General features: G+C 48.8%; 1 protein-coding gene across 1 annotated transcript in view; it reads right to left on the bottom strand.

Annotated features, from left to right (window-relative positions):
* Nucleotides 1-20,011: 20,011 nt before the first annotated feature.
* Nucleotides 20,012-25,901, bottom strand: part of LOC142576012 (peptidyl-prolyl cis-trans isomerase FKBP8-like) — a 51,296-nt gene continuing 45,406 nt past the window's right edge. The window contains exon 12 of the mRNA XM_075685889.1: nt 20,012-22,111. Coding sequence (XP_075542004.1) covers nt 22,022-22,111 — 90 coding nt within the window. The 3' untranslated portion in view covers nt 20,012-22,021. The remainder of the gene's footprint in view (nt 22,112-25,901) is intronic.

Here is a 25,901-nt window from a genome sequence, read left to right as displayed (position 1 = left end):
CTTGTGCTTGGCTAGAATGGCTTGGGCTGCGGAGGAGATTTCCCCCCTGCGGAAGCTTCTGTAGGCTGTCTTTGAGTCAGTGACTGCGGTGTCCACACTCGGCTGTGCGAGTGCGAGGGCCACGGCCGCTTCTTCGGCAATGCGGGGTATGTTGTCTCCAGGGACGCGCTGACGATCAGCTTGTCTTTTGATCTAACCACCACCGCCGCACGGTCACTGTGTTTTCTGAGTGAGACGCCCGCGTAGAGGACCCTGGGGATCTCTTCCAGCTTCCGGGCTAGGGCTTTGGCTCGCGCGGTGCGCCTCTCGTCGTCCTTGCTTCTGGGAGAGGCCAACCCGACGACATGGTGACCAAAGGAGCACCCAAGCACCTGACGCGAACTTAACATCAAGACGGCACCGGTGCTAACGCTCTTTTTGCATATGCTGCGAGGCTAATGAACGAGATCGGGCGACTTGACGTGCCATGTGAGCGCGATCGATGACTTCACGAGCGTACTCAGTTGCAGCACGTGGCACAGAAGGAAGGATGGTGTCAAACGGCAATGTCGGGTCGCGACCATACAAAAGATAAAAGGGTGAATATCCTGTGGTGTCATGTCTGGATGAGTTACACGCGAACGTCACGTAGGCCAGCGTGGCGCCCCAGTAGCGGTGACCGTTGGAGACGTACATGGACAGCATCTCTGTGATTTTTCGGTTGAGACGTTCCGTAAGACCGTTCGTTTGTGGGTGGTAGGCGGAGGAAAGCTTGTGCTCAGTGGCACTAGAGCGGAGGAGGCAGTCGACAACTCGAGACAAGAACGAGCGGCCGCGGTCTGTAAGTAACTGTCGAGGTGCACCGTGGTGGATAATGACGTCGTGGAGGAGAAAATCGGCGACGTCATTTGCGCAACTAGTCGGCAACGCCTTTGTTATCGCGTAGCGTGTCGCGTAATTAGTAGCGACGGCGATCCACTTATTCCATCTAGTCGTCGTCGGAAAAGGGCCAATAAGGTCAAGGCCTATGCGAAAGAACGGTTCAGAGGGAACTTCAATTGGATGGAGTCGTCCGACAGGTGGCGAGGAAGGTTTCTTCCGGCGCCACCAATATGTAACGGGGATGTTGGGAGAATAGAAGATATATATATATATATATATATATATATATATATATATATATATATATATATATATATATATATATATATATATATATATATATTCACAAAAAGAGTCACAGTAGTTAAGATGGCGGACCACCAACAACACGCAGCAGCCAGCGTCCCGCGATCTTCTTCCTCTCTTCTTTCATAATTCCGTAACAATATTAACGGTTACAATTATTGTTCATTAATCTTGATATAGAGGCATTTTCGTTCAGAAGTCGGTCTACTATGGGAAAAATGACAAATAGAAATAAAAAAGGTGAGACACCAGAATTACTAGAAGATAAATGAAATTAAATTCGAAATTTCCGTGGGGAATTCAAGGAAGGAAAATGAGACGTCGCTCTAGTATTATGGCGCAGCAAACCCATTAATAATTTAAATTCTGGGGTATTCGTCTCCACCGAAATGCGGCTGCCGCGGCCGGGATTTTATATTGCGACGTCACGCTCAGCAGCGCAACGCCACAGCCACTAAGCCACCACGGCGGGTAGCAAAATTCCTAAGGAAATCGCAGGTGGCACGGCAAACAACTGACCCTCGGCTGACGCACAGGGTCCAAACCCCGAGGAAAGTACAAAGTATAATAATGGACGAAGTTCTAGCTGGGCGAAGCTGGGCGTGCATGAGAATTTTTCTTTGATTAGAAAATCGACGGCAGGAGGAGAAGAAGTGATCGATAGTCTCAGATTCTCTACGGGCTGCGGAATGGAGCGTGCCACCTACGTTGCTGGTGCCTGCCGGGCAGTAGCATTCCCGTCATGGCCAGTCCAGAGCCGGTCTGCCTGGTGTCCCTGCCCAGCTGACGTTAGTCAAGCTGTTAAAGAAAACGGATAAAAATAAAGAAGAACTGATACCATTTACGCTTCTGGGACCAATGGTCTACGGTCATGAGTTCTTTTTCCAACCAGGGTATAATTTGATCTACTACTAATGATAACGTCTAATAAGGAGATTGTTTACGCAAGTATTTTAATTGTTGAATTGAGCGACACGAATTCCGATGGAAAAGCTGTATATTGCGTCCTAAAGCATCCCGTTCAAATGTATCCGCGGCCCGCCATGTCTCGCGTAACTAGCACGTAGCTCGCAAAATGCGAAAAGTGCCGCTTGATTATTCGCCAGCGTTCCACGACACCAACCGTCCTAAAAGCGATTTCAACAAACTCCGCTCATTCCGTGACTTTGCAAAAGCCCGCGAGTGGCTGTCGGTATCGGCTTCCGCTGACCGCCAGCTGCGTGTATACCACGTGACGATCGCAACCTGCGCAATGACCAAGCGGCTGCCGAGTGCGACGAGCCGTGGCACCAGGGGCACCAGCGCTTGTGCGCCGCTGCTATCGCGGAAACCATGAATGAGCGAGGTTATTCTGTATTTTTTAATTTCTTTCTTTTATTTTCAAATCCTTTACAGGGCCACTAGTGTCAGGGTGTGCGACGGCGCAATCGCGCGGCACTTTTCCTATCTCGTGTGCTAACGAGTAAAGCTTGGAAAAAGTGGCTGCGCAGAACATGGGTGACTGAATGTGACTCAGGGTGACTGAACAACTGTTTATATAATATTGTCCGCTTAGCCAGGTAACTAGAAGAGAAACAATTATCCCGCTGCTGGAAGAGGTCCGATGGTTGGGCACGAGGACGCGGGTTCGATACCCGGCCGCGGCGGCGGCGGCATTTCCATGGGGGCGAAACGCAAAAAAATTCGAGGGCACTTCCTATGAATTCTCAATGCGAAAGCATTAAATGTCCAACTGAACGCCGCTGAGCGGTCCTTCGAGTTTTGCGCTGCGAGTAATGTTTTCGGGTTCTGCTGAGGGGCATGTTATCGAGTTGTTGCGATTAAACTGGTATGTGTTGCTTTTTTTTTCTTCCTACAGTTCGCACGTTAGCATCTTGGCTGTATACCGGAACCGAACGATACTGCTGAGAAATCAAGCACGCCGCATGCCACCGACGTACCGTGCGACTAGAGACCGAGGAAGCAGCGGCGGCCACCAACATAGACGCGGCGTTGCGTCGCCGTACCTGCTCTATCGAGGCGCGCTGGGTGGCGTGGCTTCGCGGCGATGCCCTCTCCCCTCAGGCAACGCCGAGGCAGCAGGTGTTCCGTTTCGCCCGCTCTGCTCCGCCGTGGTCCGAGCCAGCAAGCGCGAGCCAGCGTCACGAGACGCGTTCGTGACGTGGAGTCGCAGCTAATGGGTAGTTAGGTGCCGTTTCGCTGCTGCAGACGCCGCCGGCGTTTTCGCTAAATGGGCCATTTGATGCTTTCGCATCAAAACGCTGCGTTGGGTGCACTTTAAAGAACCCCTCAGGTGGTCAAAACTAAGTCGAAGCTCCTCACTATAGGTACGATATGCCTCATAATCGGATCGCGTTTATTTTGGCACGTAAAACCCAAGAATTCGTTTGGCTAACGTTAGTTGGGCCGCCCTGCCATGCACGGACAGTATAGGTCTGGTAGAGTCATTGCGTTCGACCCGATGCAGTGACAGTAAACTTGCACGAGTAGTTGTTTCTACCGTATTACTCCGTGTAAATTGCTACTATATACGTTCTGCCAGCTTCGGGAGTATTTGACATGAGTCGCGTAGTCAGTTTTCTCTCTCTTTGTTTAAGGGGAGGGGGGAGAGGGGGAGTGCGTACTTGACCAGGAGCGGAGGTTGGGCAGGTAGGTGATCTCGCACGTCGTTTTATGCCCCTTATCCCGGCTGGTCCGTACAGAGAAATTTCGGGGGCGAGGACGGGAGAGCACGTGCTCGGTGTGCCTTATTCACCCCCCCCCCCCTCCCTCCCATGGTTACGCCCCTGGTTGATATTCCGCGTCGCTTTTGCAATTCTAAGTGAGCCGCGGTAAGGCGAAAGAGTTTAAAGGCGATCCAAGCTCTGTAGTCGAGGTCGATGAAAGACTATACCTTCATCTTCCTGAGCGTTCAGCACAATGCGTTGGCGGGCTAGTTGGTGCGAATCCATGAATACTTTGTTTAGCGCAAAAAGACAGACACAAGAAAGACGACAGAACAAGGCGCTACTCTCAACTGACATCAGTTGAGAGTAGCGCCTTGTCCTGTCGTCTTTCTTGTGTCTGTCTTTTTGCGCTAAACAAAGTATTCCTGAGCGTGTTGAGGGTGAGAATGGGTTGTACGAGTGTATGGAGTACGTGTAGTGAGCCCAGCAGCGTCTCGGACGACATCGTCTGCGCCTTCGACCAGAAGCGCAGCATCCACACGACAGAGCATCAAAAAAGGTAGCTTTCAAGAGGGAAGAATGACAGAACACTCCTCTTACCAGCGGTAATATCACACGGTGGTACTGTACGGTGGGGCACGCAAGACGATAAAGAGAAAAGGCAAGAAACACACAGGACAGCGCTGTCGTGTGCGTTTTTTGCCTTCTGTCTTTGTCGTCTTGCGCTGCCCCTTCAAGATGTTCAACCGGTACCAACTCGCCCAGATGTCGATTCTTCTATACATGGTACCACCAGTACCGCTAATTGCAACCGGGAGCACTGGGACCAGGCCTGTCTTCGGCATTAGCGCGCATCTCTAGGCATCACTATCTCCTAGATCGGCCCAGAAAGATGCCCGATACGGAAAAGTGGAAATACCCGCCGTTGTTGCTCAGTGGCTTTTGTGTTGCGCTGCTAAGCACGAGGTCGCGGGATCAAACCCCGGTCACGGCGGCCGCATTCCGATGGGGGCAAAATGCAAAAACACCCGTGCACTTAGTTTTCAGTCGATATTAAAGAACCCCAGATAGTGAAAATTAATCCGGAGACCTCAACTACGGCCGTCGTGCATTCCAGAAAGGTCGGGTAGCCCGGCAGGCAATTCAAATTCTGAAATGCGCCAAACACGGCAACACCTCCATAGACTCCATCCTTTGGTTCCCTGCACACGTCGGGGCGACTGAGGCGGTTCCTCTGAACCTCAACGAGTCTGCCCACGAGGCTGCGCGTGGCTTTACCGACCGCGCTGCCCCCGGATCGGGCAACTCTCTCCCCGGGCACAGAGACGCTCCTATCACGCACAACGAAATCACTAAATTCTTTTACTTAGAGAGAAGGGTTTCCCCCCCGCCTCACTCCAAGCTAAGCAGGCCGCAGGCGGTCACACTCAGACTCCTGCAAACGAACTCCTATCCAAATCCGGCGTCCCTTAACAGTATATATATACATCCCGAGATCCGAATTGTTTTTGCGTGGCCTGTGGTGAGGCTGCTACTTTGCCTCATATGCTCTGGCAGTGCGGGTCGCTGGGCCTGAAGTTCACCAAGGAAGAGTGGGACGCGCTCCTGCGAAGTCCCGTCTTTGAGGACCAAATCCTGGCCGTCCAGCGCGCCCGCGATCGGGCCGGCAGACTAGATCTGTCAGTCCCGTCGTGGGATTAGCCGGGTGCGCGTTTTATCGGGTTTTGCTGGACCAAATAAAAGTTTATTCACTCACTCACTCACCTCAACTACGGCGTGCCTCATAATCAGATCATGGTTTTGGCATGTAAAACCCCACAATTTTATTACATAATTTAAAGGTGGGAATAACTTACTAAGAAAGACATTGCCCTTAAGAGGAAGCTTTAGCTCTGGCCCAACTCCGATGCGTTCTATTCAAATACATGTAAAACGCAGAAACGCTCTTCTGAAGTAACCACTAGACTGATATAAATGAAATTTGTTGAATTTGAGAGAGAAAGCTAACTTCTAGTGGCTGTTTGAAGCGGAACTCCAATTTAAGGCATGGATATTTTAAAAAGAATTTTCAAAAACATAAAAGTTCGAAAAAAATAGAAGCACGAAGTTTACAAATTAATAGCTCTGCTTCAAGGAAAGCTATCTATGAAGGGAAAGCTAGGGGGCGGAGCTTCTGCGCATGTGTTACGGCGCCAAGTAGTCCGGCAGCGTTTTTCAGTGCTTTTGGTTGCTCGGAACAGACGCTGAATCGACGCAGCTTCCACGTGGGACGGTTTCGCGTTTCCTCAGACGCGGAAGGGAAAATCCGCAAAATAAGTAAATCTTTACATTAACTTTACCTTTAACTACATTACATTACCTTTAACTGCTGCTAATATGACTTTTTATTTGTTCTCTTCCCGAGCTTAAACTAACGTGGACGAAAACGTGGGGCTCTTTTCAGGAGCGTTCTGTAGTTGTGCGCGCTCTGCCTCCGTAACTTTCCCTTCATATGCACGAAAGGTTGTCCGGGTATAGAATAGCGAAACCACGGACGAAACCATGCCCATTTCCTCCTCCAAAAGCGAGTCACACGTTCGGTTTGCGCGCTTGTCCTTTAACTCTGAGTTCGGGCCCTTGGGTAACGCTGGAGTAACGGCACAATCGGCAGCATTCTTTGTCGTGCGCGAGTTCGTTCGATTACCTCGGAGGCTCGGACATTTTGACGATTAATTTGTTCTTACACGCTCGCCGCATGTAGGTCAGTGACTCTTGCGTTCACGAATATTTTCTTACGTTGGTGCCGTTGATGAGGTGACAGCTGCCTCGGTGATCTGAGCGCTTTTCCACTGCCGCTCCCAACGCGCGTGAAAAGATCGCCTCACCCTTACGGCAGACGGCGTCCTTCCGTGATCGACGTCTTCGACTCGGCGTTTGACGACGCAGTAACTCGATTACGTGAGTGAAGGAAGTGGTGACATTACATCGTGGGTGACACCGAAATGACCCCAACCCATACGGCTACAATTAACAACGTCGCCTCAGCCTGGGCCTCGCGCGTGAACTTGTGGCCACTGCGCGGCAGCAAGTGTGATGTTATCGTTGTTTCTAAAGATATGCATGTCCAGCCTCGCATAGGTTGCCACAACTCCCCTTCGGGCGTAAAAGAAAGCAAGGCACGTGATTATGTCACGAAATTTATCTGAAGAAACAAAAGAGCGTTATTATTTCGTAGCGATACCTTCCGCTCGAAGCCGTCTTACGGCCAGCTGATCCCGTAGATAACGCGGGCTGGGCGTAGCCCTGATCACTGACGTAGCGCAAAATGCGCGAAACGTCATTCGCATAGGAAAAGGCGTCGCTACAAAACCACCCCAGAGTGTTCGCGAAGGAAGAGAACTGTTTACCTTGTATACGCCGTACAGCCCTGCGCCAGCGTTTCCTCTTGTCACTGCCGTACCACTTCCCACGGAAATCGGTAGAATTCCACCTTTGACGACTTTCCGGCGGTGTTTCCGTAGCTGTTCTGTTCTGGTGTGCTGTTGTGGTTCACACAGCAGCACACCGATATGACCCTTTCGGGCCGTATGTTGTAAATTTCATTGCGTCGCGCTGTGCAGAATCCTCTTCCACGGTGGTCTCGACTGCGTCCGCGCCTTGGACAGACGCCGTGGCCCGCCGCTCGCCGTAGATGGCGCCACTTGTTCCGGCTCAAAGCAGTAGCGCACCGCGCGGGGAGCGTGGTAGGCTCTGCCGGAGGGCCGGAGCCAGCGTTCCGACTTCTACTCCTGTCTTATGAACCTTGTGCGCTTGCACATTAGCGGTCCTAGCTTCCCGCTGAGCAACCACACCGTTGTGAACGACACGCTAAATTTGTGTAATCCTTTCTTTGGACGCTAACCAACGCATACCAGTGGCGTAGCGAGAAATTTTATTCGGGAGGATATGTGCCCGGTTAAACAAAACTTGAAATAGATGTTGAATCTCGATCGTTCTCCGAACCTCCCCTCCCTAGCCGCTTCGGCGCCAGCGAAATCTGGTCACTATAAGCAAAACTGACAAGTTTTTTAGATCACACTGACTTTTTCAGTGACAACTTCACCTGCTTGTTTGTATCAGCTTTCTCGAAGCAAGTAACCCTCTTGCAACTGCTCACAATCTCATCTCTGGCAGCAGAATTTTTTTTTAAACTTGACGCAACATTGATGAAATTGTAAAACGGGCAAAAAACCGTAAACATTACAAAAAATTCACGAGCGTTGGCAGGCGCGCAAAATTATTTGAGCCAGCCTCTCAACGTTCATTATCAAAGAGGCAGTCCAGTGCATATTATTCGGCCGTCTTGTTTTACGCGTAAGCGTAACTGTCCAGCTCATCAAATCGGCGGGGTCTGTCTGAAGCCGCGAAGCAAGCGAAGGAGCAATTCATGCGCCTGGAGGCGAAGAAAATCGTGCGCCGGTGACAGTACGAAGGAACGCGCTCAGCGCGCTAGACTGTACAGCGCTAAAACCCCTTAAACTTCGTAAAGTAGTGCCACGCTTTAAAGAATGCCGCCTCCTCCTCGCGCACTCTTGTCAAGGCCGACTCTGCGTCGCTATTGGCCTAATAGCATCACGTGGGCTCTCGCGCCGTCCATCGGCGCCATTTTTGCTCGAGAAGCGTCTACGGAGTGGCGAGGAGCCATGCGAAGAGCACCTAGCTGTTGGCGCCGTTGCTACGCTCGAGCAGTGTAGGCGGCGCCACGGTCGACGAGGAGCGTGAAAGAGAGGAGAAACGAGGAGGAGTGAAGTCGGAGGAGGAGAGTGTCGCTACTTTACGAAATTTAAGGTGTTTCATGCAGCGCGGTAAAGTAACGCTACCTAGAGGAATGCGTAGGTAACGTTGAGCGAAGTGGAGGCGGAGAAACGAGGCGAAGCGTCGCATACGTGGTCGCAGAGGAGAAAGGTAGGCGGAGGCGCGCCGCGGCGCTGCCTTGACCTCCTCTGGCAGCTGTTAAGGCCGCCCCACATTCAGCGTTTCTACCGGCGTTTTTTGGCGTTGCGTCTCCCGGCGTGGTCGCATGAACGGCGCCAGAGAGGGCGTCCAGCCACACGAGCGGCACGCGGACCAGCGCCAGCGCAGCGTCGCACAATGTGACCAGATTTATTTTACCAGATACCTCCTAAGCTAATTGCGTAATATCAATGAAAAGAGCTGTCATAAGTATTCTTCAATGCAATACTTATGCCTTTTGCATAGTTTTACGCTAAATAAAATATTCAGGGCTGTGTAGAAAAATTACACAAGGCTAAGCTTCAGAAAACTGGCAGCAATATCGGCGTGAACATCACGAGCGGTCGGCGCGTCGGCGTGCGAAGCTGAGCATCGAGGGTTCTTTATTCTATGATAGAGGGGGAAGTAGGTGCTTTTTATTGCTAGACGCCATACGCCACATCACGGAAAGAAGGCAGCAGCTTTTGCTGCTAAAAAAGAAGCTCCTGCTTCTCATTTGGTACACCCGGCAGGACGATGGCGGCGACTTCAATCCACAAAACGTTTTTTTTTAACACGATTCTTGTGTTCCTTGTGTTTGGTCTGCCACAATATCGGCCTTGCTTCTACAATGGCTATGAGAAGCTCGTTATCGATGTTCGCCGGTAGCATGATTGAAGCAACCAAACAAACAGCAATGGCGGCGCGAACTGCGAATCTGCGGAAGTTTCTTGCAAGAGTTGCCAGCAGCGCGGCCACGCCCTGCCATGCGCTGATTGGTCGGCGCTGTCGAGCCGCTTCCGACGGCGGCGGCGAGATCTGGTGTCCCTTGAGCACGACGTTTTGGCTTGGCGCCAGCCTCAGCGTCGACGCCGAGCGACGCCGGGTGACAAAACGCCAGAAAACGCCGGGAAAACGCTGAATGTGGGGCGGCCTTTACAGGTTTTCTTTGCGATGCGTACGTATCGGGTTCGTCTCGAAATACCATCGTCCTCGCACGCCGCATGCTGTGTGTGCGAGTGAAGGCGTGCGGCGATGAGCCGACGATGGCGGCTCAATCTCGCGTGCGCAAGTGTAGGAAGTGCTCTGTATTCTGTCGCGCGCATGTCACCGGACAGGCGTTGTAGTTCCGACTTCATATTGAAAGCGATCTGCTATGGAGGCAAGCCGCGTTTACACGAATGCGACAACTGGCGCATCGCATCCATGTAAACGGGGATAATGCACTAGGAAAGCGCGTCACATTAATGCGCCAGGCAGGGCTGTATTGAGACGTTCGCAGTGCATGTAAACGCGATCGCATCGCATTAGGAATTCTGAGAAATTGAATTTGCTGCCCATCTGCTGCACTCGCCGCGCTGCAGCGTGGCGTGGCGCTAAAAGCGGCATCGACTGTGAAGTGTACGTACTTTTCTGTACGTGGTGACACCATGCTAGGTAATTTAGATAGTAAGCGAATGTTTACAATGGGGCGTTCTACTCTGGCGGCTACTGCGTATGGCGCGGCCGCGCGATCCCTGTCTTGAATACAATTTGCAATGCGGGGAGTGTAGGTGTCTAGACGCACCGAGGGCTGAGCGTCGTATTAGCTTGCGCGTCACCCGCGTTTACGAAGTGAAACGTCACTGTAACTATTTTTCTTTATGTGCAAACACGAGGAGCTAATATGATGCAACATATACAACTTGTGCATCTACTTTTTATAGATTCAATACTTTTAGAACTGAATGATTTCAGAAAATTATTTCAACTTTCTCTTTATATACATCTTTATATACATGTATATATACATATACATCAGATGAAAGTAGTGCAGATAAACTAAATTCGCTTAACGGAAATGCCGGATAAACAGTACGAATCTACCATATGTCATTAGCCACCCATAGACACGCTGTTAAGAAAATTCGAACAAACGAAAAGCTTCTTGCGAACTCCAAATAAAGGGAACTAGAACCGAAATTAAGGCCTTTACATAGGGCCTTTACCCACCTGTAAAGGCCCGCACCCAATTAAACAGAAGCAGACCAACAAATGTCAAAGCGCGATGTTATACAGTAAGACCAACCGAATCCTTCGGGCGCTTGCATTGCAGTGGCAACAGCTGTTCTGTGACGTTCACGGTACATAAATTTCACATTTCATTGTGCGTATAACAAAACTGATCACTGAGGAGGAAAAGAACAGTACTGAAAGGGAACGTTGTTTTCAGACTGCTCTGGTTCCTTCGCGATGCAGGAATACAAATGGGCTCTGCAAGAATGTCAGGAACAATGGCATCACTTGTCACCTGCTGTTTGCCTCCCGCTCAAGATATTATCGCACAATTTGACGGTTAAGATCGTGATTCTATTGACGGCGATGTAGATATTACTTTCAGTTCACATTAGCGTTTCGAACCATATGAAAAGAAACGCAGTTGAGATTTTCAAATGAAAGGGCTGGATAGAATTCTGGAAAACGCGATCACTCATGAAAACATGCACCATGTGGAAAAGAAGCTGCGATAATAAGAGGAGACCACTTACTTTTCACAAAAATAAGGGTAAAAGACTCGACGTTTTATTGCGATAGCAGTTATATGGACACTCCTAGTGCATTTCTGCCGCCATCGTCGCCGTGATTTTCCGTATGAAGTCCAAGGGCGATAACATCGTCGCCGCGCGCCGTATGCTGTGTGTGCAAGTGAAAGCGTGCGAGGGGTGAGCCACGGCCGCTCAATGGAACGCACAAGTGCGTTTCCATTGAGCGGCCGTGGGTGAGCCCACGATGGTGGCTGTCTTGCGCGCGCATGGGATGATAGCGAGGAGGAAGCACACCGTCTGTCTTCTTTGTGCGCAAGGCACCGAGCGGAGGGGAGAAGAAGCCGTTCTACTCCACTCATCGCCACCAGATGGAGCAATCTTAATGGAGGTCAACTCCGGTGGCTATAGTGTACTAGAATAATGTCCTAGTGACACGACCGGAAAGGGGCGCGCGTGCCTCTTTCCGTTGACGCCACCAGGTGTCGCCACTGCGACCTTTTCCAGCAGACCGGCTGCTCTCATATTCGTTGCTTTTGAGGCGGTCCGTGTTATTAAGGGTTCTTTACGGACATGGTTCTTTCTTTATAACACAACAGGATTGTATTTAACAAAGTATAGTGTAAAGGAAGATTTTGAAGGCCACATCGAGACCATAGTATCGACAATGTCGTCTGCTAGCGTATTCTCGCACAGTCCGGCGCTTTCATTGCGCTCGTCGTATCGCATGTGCCTGCTGGCAATTCACGGAGCTTCTTGTTGCTCATCTACTGCTCGAAAGCCAGTATATCTGGGCCTGCCTTGCTTCTATGGAGCTATATTTACCACTCCATTTAAATCGCGTGCTTATCGCAAATCACAGGAAAGTGAGCGACTTCGGCGTTGCGCTGCTAACCCCGAGGGCGTAGGATTAAATAATGGACTCGTTGGCTGCATTTTCATAGCAGGAAAATGCAAACATGTCCGTGTTGCCGGTTATAAAACCCCAGTTGGTCAAAATTATTCATGTGTCCCTCCACCCCCCCCCCCTCTTTACTGCGTGCCTAATAATTAGATCTTAGTGTGTTTTACACATTAAACCCCGGAATGAATTCATTTTTGACTATGCAATTGCGCACATACAAACTCACAATTTTTCCCGAAATTTTAGCTCCTAAGAAATCCGCCGCATCTTCAGCACATACTGTCAGAGTGACGCTCGAAAGAAATCCAGGTTAGTATTTTTTTAATTATTCACAATAAAAATAGCACAGCTATAATGGAACCCTAAAGTGTACCTTCCCTAGACACCGAGCATCAAATCCCATTATAAGTAACTATTACTGTTAAAACACATGACCAAAGAACACCTTGTAGCATGGAGTTCTAGGAACATCAACTGAGCTTAATATATTTTGATGCCTGCAGGGCGTCTTCTTTCATTACACTTCTTCACGCTTTTTGTTAAGAAATATAGCCTGGTTGTGATGTAGAAAGCAGTGAGTTCTGCTGTGATGGATTCGAAGTGATCAGGGCAGCCAAGTTGATGCTGCAGCCTGGCTTTAACAGCACCTAGCTAAAACATCTAAAACACTGTCTGCGTGTAACTCAAGAAGACTAAAACAAACTATGAAGTCTTTGTCCAAGTTGATCATAAACTTGTATATAGGGGAGGCAGGATATGACAAACCACCATTGTCTTTCATATGGCAAACTCTGCAAGCCTGAAATTTCCTGCTGCCCATTTTGTGATCAGTAGTAAGTTCAGGCAGGCTTCACAACCTGTCTTTAAAATGCACTTTCTCGCCACAACCAGCGATATAGAAAATTAGGCGGCTGTCACTGGATGCTGGAGTCCCAAATACCACAGCAGCAGGCTGCAACCTCGAGTTAAAACACGTGAAAGGTCATGAAAGTCACTTTCAGGCATTATTCTTTAGCAGATGATGCGGCTCTCAGAGTATTGTAGCAAATGGTTCGCAGCGGCAAGGGAGCGTACAACTATGTCTTGGCACAGCCCACCTCTAAAGTACAGTTGAGCAGACACTTCGTCTTCATGCCCACTGAAATGCAGAACTTTCTCATGCAATATCTCGAGCCCTTCTTGCTTTTGTACCTACGTTGTCGCGAAAACTACGGTTGAGTCGTTGCCACAGTTAAAGTGGCACCAGAGCTTGAGGGAACATTCACTACTTGGAGCGAGCTAATTGCGAATGGTTCATTCTCCGCAAACTGTCCGTTTTCATCTTGCGCAGTCTCGACCAGGATCTCGCGAAGTGGTTGGCGGAGCTGACAATCTCCCGCTCTTTCTTCATTTTGTGCGGTCCGTGCGCTCTTACGTGGCTTCGTGCTTACCATCGGTGCACTTTCTACGGCTGGCCTCTCTTCAACAGGTGCGACAGAAAGGTAGGACGTACAGTCGGCCAGAAGGGTAGGCACCGCGCCAGGCGCCAGCGACAGCTTCCCACGTGGAAGTCGCACTTCGGTGCTATTGATGATGCGGACGTAATCCCTCCAAATGTATCGAGGCTCAAAGTGGCGCTCACATACCACTGAACATAAAAAATTGTAACAACGCAAACACATGCAACCACAAAGTAACAAGGACGAGACACAAGCACGGAATTCTTATGTCAAGTATGCACCAACTCGCCCAGAAAGAAGTTTTAATGAAATACCGCTGAAGATTCAGTGAGTTGCTTGCCTGCAGTTCGCAGATTGCGCTCTCCCATTTCTTCCCAAGTTCATTTTCCGTTGGTGCGGCGAACAATGACGCTTTCGGAGCGCCCTGATAATCGCTGTGGCAGCCCGGAGCGTATAAATGGGTGTCCGTCTTTCTTTTTGGCATCGAACCTCCTGTGCTGCAGTAGATGCAGGGATATGCCTTCTTTTTTCAAATCATCCAGTGTTTTTCACAAGCATGGCCACGTTGAACGTAACACGGCTCGGAAAACACACGGAGCAAACAGCCGCAGAGCGTGTCTGAGCCGGCTCGACCGCGCGCCAGCAGCTAGAAAAAAGCACAGCAGCGCCATCGACGGCGGCTACTGGCATTTGCTTCAGCCGGCGCATTGTCCCTCCCTCTTGCTCGCGCCACTAGGACATTATTCTAGTACACTATACCGGTGGCGGCTGCGTATAGCGCGGCCGCGCGGGCCCTATGTTGAAAGCGAGCGATCTGCGATGGGGACAGAGTCCACCGAGTGCTGAGAGCTTGGTGTGCGCTGTGTTCTCGCCGCTTAGTTCGCGTTGGAGCAAGATAGATAGATAGATAAACTTTATTAAAAGAATAATCAGAAAAACCGCTAATGGTCGGTGCCCTTAGTCCAGGGCTCCGCTGGCTCTTGCCATCTTCTCAGCTTTCTTTGTCAGCTTGAGCTGGTCGTCGAGGGCCGAGCTGGACAGCAGTGCCTCCCATTGCTCCCTCGTGGTCTTCGTGCCTGGGTGTTCTATGTTGTGTAGTGTGCACTCCCACGTAATGTGGCATAGGGTTGGTGTGGCCCCACACCATGGCCATCCGTCCCTGTAGGCTGTGGGGTGTATCCGATGTAATATGTGCAGGTTCGTGTAATGCCTGTCTGGAGCCTACGCCAGGCAGCGGCATCCTCTGTCTTTAGATTTCTGTGGGGTGGTGGATATCGCAAGCGACGCCCTCTGTGGTAGTTCACGATGGCTGAATACTCGAGGTCGACAGGGTCCAGGTCTTCTGCAGCCGGCGTGATGAGTGCTCGGTTATGTACGAATCCTCGAGCTGCTCTGTCGGCAGTGGCGTAGCAACAGGGGGGGGCCGGGGGGCCGTGGGCCCCGGGTGCAAGGGGCCAGAGAGGGGGGGTTGTCATATGCGTCCGAAGACACCCCTCTTTCCGCCAGCTACACCCGGGGAGGGGGGTGACAGAAGACCTATGGGCCCCGGGTGCCAGACGACCTAGCTACGCCACTGTCTGTCGGCCTGCAGGTTGCCCGTGATGCCAGTGTGGCCCGGTATCCAGATGATGGTTTGGGTGGTGAAGTCCTCAGGGTCCTCCTTGAGTAGTCCGGCTAGGACTTGTGCAGCAGGTCTTCCAATTCTTCCCTGTAGGAAGTTGCGGCAGGCCTGCTGGGAATCCGTGAGAATCGTCAGTGGTTGGTTTGCGTGTAGGCCCTCGCGTATGGCTAACGCGATGGCCAGCTCTTCGGCTTCCGTAATCATGCAGGAGCGGGTCGATGCAGCGGAGGTAACGTGGCCTCGGTCGCATGCCACTGCAACTGCGCCCTTGTTGTTCGTCCCATACATGGCGGCGTCCGTAAAACGGGCCGTGGTATTGAACCTGAACGCTTTCTCCATGTACTGGGCCCTTGCTCTCCTCCCGCCGGAGTGTAGGTTACGGTCCATGTTGCGTGGTATCGGGGCAACGTGAAACCTGTCCTGGACGTGACGAGGTATCAAGCAGGTTTCTTGGGTTCGTGTTATTGCTGGTAACCCCAAGGTTTTTAGGACCTGCCGGCCCGTGCGAGTCCGCGCAAGTCTCTGATGTTGCGAGACGTAATGGGCTTCTGTCATTTCGCTGAGGGTGTTGTGCAACCCTAGCGCCAATACTTTTTCAGTCGATGTACTCATCGGCAGGCGGAGAGCGGTCTTCAAAGCCATCCTCAAAAGTTTGTCGGCCTGCTTCGTCTCGGACTGTGTGAGGTGGTGGTAGTAAGGCAGGCTGTATGTGATTCTGCTCACCACCAGGCTACTGTCCAGTCGGAGGGTGTCCCTTTCCTTCATGCCTCTGTTCTTGGATGTTACGCGGCAGATCATGCGTGATATCGCCTTGACACTGGTTTTAAGGAGTGTAAGGGTGTTTGTGGCCCGCTGGTTGGACTGCAGCCACATGCCCAGCACCCCCAGCAATGACTTCTCTGGTATGAGGCCCTCGTTGAGGCGTACCTCGAGTCTTCTTGTTGGGTCTGTGGGGACTGTGTGGTTACCCCGACCTCGCCAGACTCGTAGGAGCTCAGATTTCTCGGGGGAGCATTGTAGTCCCCGTTGGCTGACGTATTCTTGGATGAGATTTGCTGCAGTTTGCAGCCCTTCTTCTTTTTCAACGAGGGACCCTGTTGTGGTCCAGAGTGTTATATCGTCTGCGTAGATTGCGTGCCGAAGACCTGCTACGTCCTGCAGTTTGCTTGCGAGACCGATCATGGCGACGTTGAACAGCGTGGGAGAGATGACAGCACCTTGTGGTGTGCCCTTGTTGGGAGGGTGGTACACTGGAGTCTGGATCTTTCCCATCTTCCGCCGTGCGGTGGCTCAGGAAGCTCTGAACATACTTGTACTTTCGCTCGCCGCAGTTGGTGTTGGCCAGCCCTTCTAGGATTCCTTGATGGCTGACATTGTCGAAAGCCCCTTTGATGCCGATTGCTAGGATCGAGGACGTGTTCGCCGCTGCGGGAAACGTTACTGAGGACTTCTTCCTTGATTTGGAGTAGCACATCTTGTGTGGACATGCCTGCGCGGAAACCGAACATGGTGTCCGGCAGGTGTTTGTCAATTCGTCACCGCTGCTGCTGCCGCGCTTCATCACTCCAGCGTTTTGACAGCGAGTATGCGCGGTCATCGAGGGATATGTGTTCACGTTCGCTGGTGCGCGCGTGACATCATGCTTGTTAATTTAATTAGTAAGCGAACGTTTACAAGCTTATACGGCCGACAACACTACTATCCTTACTTCGTAGAGATGTCTGTTAATTAGCTATCGCAGTCGACGCTTCGCCTGGGCTGCGACTTTCTTTCAATCAGAATAGTTTTTAGTCATTTTCGTGTCCTTCGCTTAAACGAGTCTTCGGATAAACAAAACACATTTTTCTCCCTTAAGTTCCGCTTAAGTGGCAGCCTTTCTTTAAGTGGGGACGTGGCTTTCGAAATTAACTTTTTTATTTCTTCATGGATTTCACCTTCGCTTCAGCTCTATAAAAGGCGCCAAGTTTGTATTCTTTGGTGTGTTTTGTAATGCGGGACTTCTTGGACATGTGACTTATGGTCTCGTGTGCCTTTGTCCCTCCACTCCCCCCCACTTTTTTCTCCGTATGGCATTCTTCATTGCTGTTCTACAAAGAGCATGTTACCTGGGTTTCAAACTGTGCATGAGGCGCAGAATTCTGTGTGGACATGAATACAGTTCCAGTGTTGTACCTGCAGTCGTGTATCTGCTTAGTCGCGCTGTAAGAGGCGTAGATGTGCGAAATGCCTAGCAGCGGGTCTGAGGAGTCGACGCTCGCTCTGCTTAGTCGCGCAGACCGAGGTGCCGATGCGCGAAGTGCCTAGCCGCTGGTCTGAGGAGTCGACGCGCGATCTGCTTAGTCGCACAGTCCGAGGTACCGATGCGCGAAATGCCTAGCCGCGGGTCTAAGGAGTCGACGCGCGATCTGCTTAGTGACGCTGTCCGAGGTTCCGATGCGCGAAATGCCAAGGCGAAGGCAGGTCTGAGGAGTCGACGCGCGATCTACCTAGTTGCGCAGACCGAGGTGACGATGCGCGAAATGCATAGCCGCTGGTCTGAGGATTCGACGCGCGATCTGCTTAGTCGCGCTGTCCGAGGTTCCAATGCGCGAAATGTCTAGCAGCGGGTCCGAGGATGTCGACACTCGATCTGCTTAGTCGCGCTGTCCGAGGTGCCGATGCGCTGTTGCGTACTCCAGGGTAGCGTACCGTACTGCTGCCGAGAAGTAGCGGCGCCTGCCTATCGAAGCTCGACCGACATTACTTATTAGGTAGCGTGGCGTTGTCGGCGGGCTGCAGGCATCCGGTAGATCATGGCGACCAAGCAGGGGCGAGACGATTTGCTAGCGCGAAACTTGCACTGTTTATTCAAAGGTAGTTGAAAGAAAATAAGAAAAGCATGAAGTATCAAGTCTGAAGTCTCAAGTATGAAGTATATCAAAGTACATTTCGGAGCCCCTTAAATAGGCTCTCTACAAGTGTGGGCGGGATCTTGCTCCCGTCGAATGACACGTGACAGGCACGGAGAGAGGGCCCCCGTGGGCTCCGGCTCAGGTGAAGGGGATGAGGTAAGCACACACGATGGCACGACCATGACAGGAGGGGAAGAGGTCGCCCGTGGGCTCCGGCTCAGGCGTTAGGGTGAATGACCTCTCCGGCGCCCGTGGGCTCCGGCTCAGGTGTTAGGGTGAGTGACCTCTCGCCACTTGGTATCAGACGCCAACCCTAACAGCGCGAAATGCCTAGCCGCTGGTCCGAGGAGTCGGGCGCTCGATGTACATAGCACGCAGTCCGAGGCGCGCGAAATGCCTACCCGCGGGTCCGAGGATTGCGTGGTTATGCTTGGTCGCGAATTCCGAAGCACCGATGCTGACGTCCACAAACGGAGGGATCGGCCACGCATCTGCGATGTGCGCGTAGCACCCGTTTTGACACGTTTTGGTCCAGAAGTCGGGAGCTCGCGAGGTGCAAACAGCAGGCGAGGCGCATAGAGCAGGCGACCCCCCTATGGAGCGCCGGACCAACGACGAAGCGTGACGAACTCACGTGGCGAGCGCAGCCAATCAGTGATTTCGGAATGACCTTCAATCATTTGATCTTTTTGTGAAAATGAGAAATGCACTTCCTGACATGACCAAGGTGGTGGCGCTCGGCTGCGCCGTTCAGGAGATATTGCGGCTTGAAAAACGCCGTTTATTTGCGACTTCCGCGAAGTCTTTCGCCACGTTCTCTGATACAACTTTTAGAGCGTAGCTCTTACTGCATTCGTCGGCGTAACCGAGCACCGCGTCACCTTGCGCAACGAAGGATGAAAGATCGAACGCGGAGCGCAGCAGGGGATGAAAGACGACCGCTACGAGATGGCGCCAGAGCAGCGCGTCGTCGTCTGTTCACGATACCACATATGGAAACAGCGCCGCATGAGCGAAGGTCTCTGCAGCGGCTGCTGTGAATTGCACCCACGCACTGCCTCTAGCGATCACCCGATCAGCAAGGCAGTCGCGCCACACTTCGCTCCGTTTGCAATGTGCCGTACGAGAGACTGGCCGCGTAAGCAAATATATCAACAAATGAAAACACGTATAGAGCTGCACTGAAATTTTGCATTAAGGAGTATCGTAATCACTGGTGAATTTTTTAGCGCGCTTCTACGTCTGAAGTTCCTAATGGCCATTTTGAAATTAGAAAACTAGAAACTGAAAATATGTTAAAAAGATCGAATTTTTGCCCATTTTCGCGATGCAAAAAGCTGTGTCCCTCCAAACAGGGCAGATGATCACAGAGAGCTCGAATGAAGTGATCAACTGTGGTCGAATAAAAAATGCCTCCAACTTTCATCACAGGCCCTAATTCAGACAAGTCCCATTGTCAAAACATCTGCTCTAGCAACATTCCCTTTAAGTACAGTTGCATCAAATTTACATTGTGGAGTGTTATGTGCCAAAACCCCAGTCTGATTAAGCGGCACCCCATAGTGGGGACCTCCAGGTTAATTTACACCACCCGGGGTTCTTTAATGTGCACAAAACACACGGTACACGAGTGTTTTCACATTCTGCCCCATCAGAATGTGGCTGCCATGTACGAGACCAAACCTGCAACCCTTGCCCTCAGCAGCGCTTTGCCATAGCCACAGCAAAGCTGCAGAAAATATCAGTGTCAAAGGCCCTGGCTAATGTGTTGCATTTCTCAGGTGATAGTGTGGAGAATGTTTGTGCTATAACATATTTTTCACTCAGCCGTTGAAGAAGAGTAGCTTTCAGTGCAGAAATCAAACATTTTATTTGAACAGTTCTGACAAACAAACTTTATGAACAAGTATTCGATGACACCCGTGCAAGTGCTTTGTCCAAGTGTTCACCACCAAATACAACATGTGGTAAACCACCACTGTACATATATTCACATCATAATAAGACATCACACTGAGCTCCTTTTCCCATAAAACAAATAAGAATAGTAAAGCAAAACGGTGATCGCTCGTGTACTAACACTCAATGGAATGCTCATCAACATATGGGGATCACCAAAAGTTGAATACTAAGCAGCCACTTCATTTGCTCAAACGTAGAGGCACATATAAAAAGATGCTTTCTTAAATGCTCCACAAGGATATCACTGTCCTGAATTGACATCAGACCGATAGACAAAGAAATGGACTGTATCACGTAATGGCAAAGAATTCCAAACAATGATTGCAGAAAAGTAGCAAGAAAGCGGATAAAAAAGAATGGAAAAAGTTCCCTGGGCTATGCTGTACACAAGCTCTTGAAAAAACTGGATGCCCAGTAACTGTTCCTTGGTTGGGGCTATATTTAGTGCTGGTACCAGAGATACTACAGCAGAGCACAATAAAGTTGCACTGCATTAAGTATATGCTTACTATTCAAAGCTGGCAGTAGCAGCTTTCTATGTAACCTGTGCAAGCATAATTAGCACAAGCTTTCTCCTAAGATCAACAATTTTGGCTTAATTTGCAAACACAAAAGTTCGTAACTTTCTATACGCTACTACTCGAACACTTACAGAAAAAGGCTCTCAATCATTTTGCAGCTTGGCGCATGTTGGCAACTTGTATGATGTTATCTGTACTGAAGTTGCACTTGTACTTCAAACAAACTACCTTTTTATTTAACATCTTTTCTAAAACAACAACTTCAATAGACACTATTCTGTTATAGGTCTGGTGCAAGTACAAAAACAAATACTCACTTGTCATACTGTGCCCAAGTGAAGAGGACCGACAGGCATTTCGCTCAAGCACTACGACCATAAAAACAGCCAAATTCTGCACCAAGTACGTGGTCACAGATAAACAACACTTTGGCAGCTCATCATGTTTATGTACAGGGATGTAGTGACATGTCTTGTGGAGAAAACATTAAAACTGTGTCAGAAAGGCAACCTCGGAGAGTATCAGAAATCTCTGCATTACAGCGGATAAGTAATAGCTGCACACTACTTTAAAGCTGCGAGTCCGAACTGTATTCAATGTTAAAAAAAAAAAGAGGGAGAGCAGGGTTACCCAAGTCACATACAAAACCTCAAAACTGGCACACACAGTATACATGATGTGTACCACAGTTATAAGAGCTAGCAATTAGAATGGGATCACATGAAACAGCTGGCATACTGTGAAGGCTAGAGCACAGTTCAAACACAAAGGGCTAAAGCTGCTCAAGTTGCTTGAAGGTTCTTTTTCAACATTTTATTAAAAAACCTTTTACAGAAAACATAACATAGGTATATTGCTATAACAACAGGCTGAATAGCAAAATATGAAAGAAAGGAAGGTTCTGCTACAGCAAATGCTACATGCTTGAACAATGATGCATTAGCAGGGATTTTTAGCTCAAACAGCAGTGCCAAACCTTTTGCATAAAATCAACCAGTCGGTCACAATTCAGGCAAGGCGAGACACTAAACATGGTGCAAAACAAGAAAAACGAAAGCAGCAGCAAAAGAAGAAAAAAGAAACAACAGGAAAACTACATGGGCCCAGGACCATACAACAACAAGCTGGAAATCTAAAGAAGAAAACAGACAGCAGAAAAGAACAAAGCAGCAATCGCGCAACAAGCACCAGTCACCACCACAAGTCGTGCCATGACAGCTGGAAGAGGCCAGTGGTCATGTCATCCCACAAGTCGCACCAACCCTGTCGCAAAACCAACCACAGTTCGACTGCGTGCACGGCATGGAGAGGAGATGCATGCTTCAAGGCCGGTGTGCCTCTCTTTTCACAAGCGAGGCATTCCACCAGGCGCCAGCTGTCATACGGCCCCCAGGTGGCGATAGGCGGCAACGCCAATGGCCGCAGCTGCCACCACCGCGCTGCCCACGACCAACGTCCAGTTACGAATCTGCATGCACAGAACGGCCACCCATGCTTTTGAGACCAGGTAATGTGACACAGTCTGTGACAGAGTGTAACGTTGGGCTAGTTAGTTTATCTTAGAAGGCGTGGGAAGGCGCAGAAAACGAGGACCGAGACAAGACACCAGACGAGCATTCGTGTGGTGCCTCTCTTGTGGTGGTTTTTTGTGGCGAGAATAGTTTGCAAGCCATGTGCAGCTGCCTGCCCCCCGTTTGAACTGCCAAGTCAGCACCTTCTAGATGACAGGAGGGCTGTGCACTGTCAGCCACGACATCTTGCACAAGGGCACTAAACATGACCTGTATTTCCCACTGAGACACATGCTCGCTTGTCTTCCGGTGTGACGTCATGGCTGAAACCGTCCATTATCCAAGACAAATTGGCCTGGCGCCTTAACTGGCTCCCTGTTATTCCCCTGCTACACAAACACGGCACAAAGAGGATGCTGAAAGACAATAAGCCTACGCCAATGAGGCATTCCTTCAAAACTTTTCTTTAATTTCGCAGTAAGAGGGTGATTATTAGATGAGAAAATCAAAGCGAAATTTCTATATCCTTAATTTAGTGCTGTAATGCTAGTCCTAATATGTCAAAGTGACGAGGAATTTCAAGTTATCGTATTGTATTTAGGATAGCGTGACGTAGTAAAGGTTTTCTCAAACTTGGCAAGTTAAATATCTGGCACCTTTAGAATAAAATACAGTCCATCTTTACTGACAAATAATAACCAGGCCCCAAGCACAGTATGGGTACAGGCTAGTTGGTATTCCATTGTTTCCATAGCCATTACACAGAGATCATACAATTTCATGACATTATGGAAAACTGGCGCAGGCACTTAAAAGCAGCGTTGCCTCCCATCTTCCGCTTTAGAGTCGAAGCTTGATTATTAAGTCTCCTCTAATGGTAAGAATGGACTTTTTAGTAGTATTGCTGAAGGCTAACTTACTACAATGCAACCTCAACCTATCCTTCCCTTTATTGTCCCTTGAACCTTGCACGCACATTATGCTAGCAGAGCAAGGAGTGCCTGTACAAAATAAGTTTCTTGCTAGGGGCGCGTGAGTATTCGAAACTTCCGAATAAGGAATCAAATGGTGTCCTAGTCGAATAGCCACTATTTATAAATACAAATATTTTTCAAAAAGTTTTCAAATATTTTACATCATCCACTATGTACAATCAAACATAAAATTGCAGCTAACAACGTACAATAAGTTTTCATCCTCGCGGGCATCGTATGTAGACACGAAACTTGAGAACCTATGTAATGGAGCAAGCTACGTCTTTCAGACTTGACTGGCTTTCTAGTGATCATTCACACTTTTTGAAGAGTGCTGTGTATGCAAACTGCTTCATTTTTCCCAATGCTCCATTTGTTCTTTTTAACCTGTCAGGGCCAATGACAAATATATGGCGTCCCGAACAACTCCAAAATGGTCGATGCCGTATATTTAACGGCGTCGTCTGTACGTTCAAAAAGCGTGCCAATTTTCTTTTTCTTTCCTGGCATGTGCTGCCACGGTGCGGAAAGACAGGGAATTTTTTTCTTGCACCTCCCTTTCTCTGTTTTCGTTGCATGGTTTGTTTTAAAGCCAGTTTGTTTGCTCCGGCGCATCTATATACTACCACTCGTGCAGTGGCGTGCGCGGGCCAGCGGCGGTTAGTTTGGGTTTTGTTCTGCGGGCGGTTTTGGCTTGTTGCGCTCGCAAAACTGATGGCCATCTTTTCACAATTTGCTCAAAGAGCGACCGCCTGTTACTCTCTCGTTTATTGCTCACAGGGCCACACATAAGAAGGATGTCGCGATGCATGCGTTTCCCTTTCTTTTTTTGAGACTCGTGAAAACCAATTGCCTCTGGTTAGATAAGATGAAGATTAGCGGAAGTTTGTCACACGTTTTGCTTTTTTGATGGGTACCCAACCATGCAGTTTTATTGAGTGCGCTCACCTAAATATTAGTGAAGAGCAGGAACGTTTGAGACTTGCGAAATATTCTTGTGTGCGCATGTTCTAAGCCTTGAACTATGTATATAACAATGCATCAAATTTTTTATTCTTATAAGTTTATTTCCTTTTTTTATTGTCATTATTCATGAATAAACAGTACACATATACCAATGCAACATATTTTTTTCTCACTTTACAGTCACCCTGAAAAGTTACAACAATTTATTTTCGAAATGGGTCCCTGTGAAGAATTTAAATCTGCAACCATGGGCGGTAGCATATGGTGAAAAAAATAGACTCTGAAAGGGTTAATAGGAAGCACATTATAATGTGTAGTGTTATGACAAAAACTTGTTAACGTTGTGAATACTAGGATGTCAACACTGTTCTCCACTTGTGAAAATGGCTGCTCATTATTCGAAGACTATTAAAGAATTATTCAATATTCGATTAGACTCGATACACTTTTGGAACTATCAGATTCCTACTCGATTATGTCAAAAATGACTATTCGTGCACCCTTACTCCTTATAACTCTAAGGTAAAATGAGGGCAACATAGCAACATTATGGGCGATTTTTGGCTTAACATGCCAAAGCAACACTGGTTTCATGATGGGTGCTCTAGTGGAGGACTCTAGATTATCTTGATCTGGTGCTCTTTAGTGTGCCCCTAGATCTAAGTAAGCGAGTGTTCTTGCATTTCGCCTTCATCGAATTGTGGTTGCCACAGCCGGGAACTGAACCCACGACCTTGTACTTGGCAGCAGAATGCCACAGTGAGTGAGCCACCATGGCATATATATAGTATTGTCATGGAAAGTGAGAGGTCGACATAAGTTTTGCTTTCTTTTTATATTTAAAAACTTTATCTCTTCAAAAGAAATCCCCTTTGTCTGTGCGCATAATGATCTCTTCCACAATTTTCACAAAGTTATGATCAGTGCTCCCAGAGCCTTCCGATCAATCTTAATGCTTGTGCTTTTTCTGCTCGCAAAGTTGTTCCTGTAAGTTTAGATCAAAAAGTGACAAAGGATTTTATTCCATCTGGTACGGCATTTTGACTGCACCTCACCCACTTTTTCATGAATTAAATGAAACATATCTCCACTGGTAGTAGTAGCCACAAAGGAACAAATTAATGTGAAGTATTTAGTCAAGCTGCTGTGGGGTATGCTTCTCCTGAACAGCGCAAATTTCAGACAATACCTCTTGAGAAAAATTACTGACATCCATGTAATAGCCAGGTATTTCCAGGAATGCTATTGTCAACAGTTTCTTTAATGTGAAGCATTCTTTACCTCGTACACAACACTTTGTGGTGTAGGTAGGCAAGTTCCTGCTGTGCTTTGTTTCTATATATAGCCTGCTCAATAAAAAAAAAATTGTGTCCTTTGAACAGAGACCAACATTTCACAGCTGTTTTAACGATGTGTTGTCTCACGAGTTCTTTAATCGGCTAAGGCTTTCAATAAATCACTCCTACACTCTGTAATTGAATCATGGAATTGTTTGCCTGATCTCACTGTCAATCAATGAAATCTAAAAGAATTTTGAGAGGTGTTAACAAAACACATGTATTCTTCTTACCATTCATTTAATTGTTGCTAACTGCACAATTTACAGAGTTATATCTTTTATATTAGTGAATCCTTCTTGTAACAACTCAACATGTATGATGTACTTCAACATTTATTGAACGTTGTCCACCCATTATGCCTATCCAACATGTCAGAGCTTACTATATGTAATGTTTTTGTATATTTTATTTATTGTTAATAATGATTTACTGGGTCAGAGGTTTATTATTTCTGTTTCATTTCTGTG

This window comes from Dermacentor variabilis, chromosome 3 (assembly GCF_050947875.1).
Source record: "Dermacentor variabilis isolate Ectoservices chromosome 3, ASM5094787v1, whole genome shotgun sequence".
Lineage (NCBI taxonomy): Eukaryota > Metazoa > Arthropoda > Arachnida > Ixodida > Ixodidae > Dermacentor > Dermacentor variabilis.
Note: the sequence above shows the minus strand (reverse complement) of the source record. Positions and strands in the feature narration are given on the sequence as shown.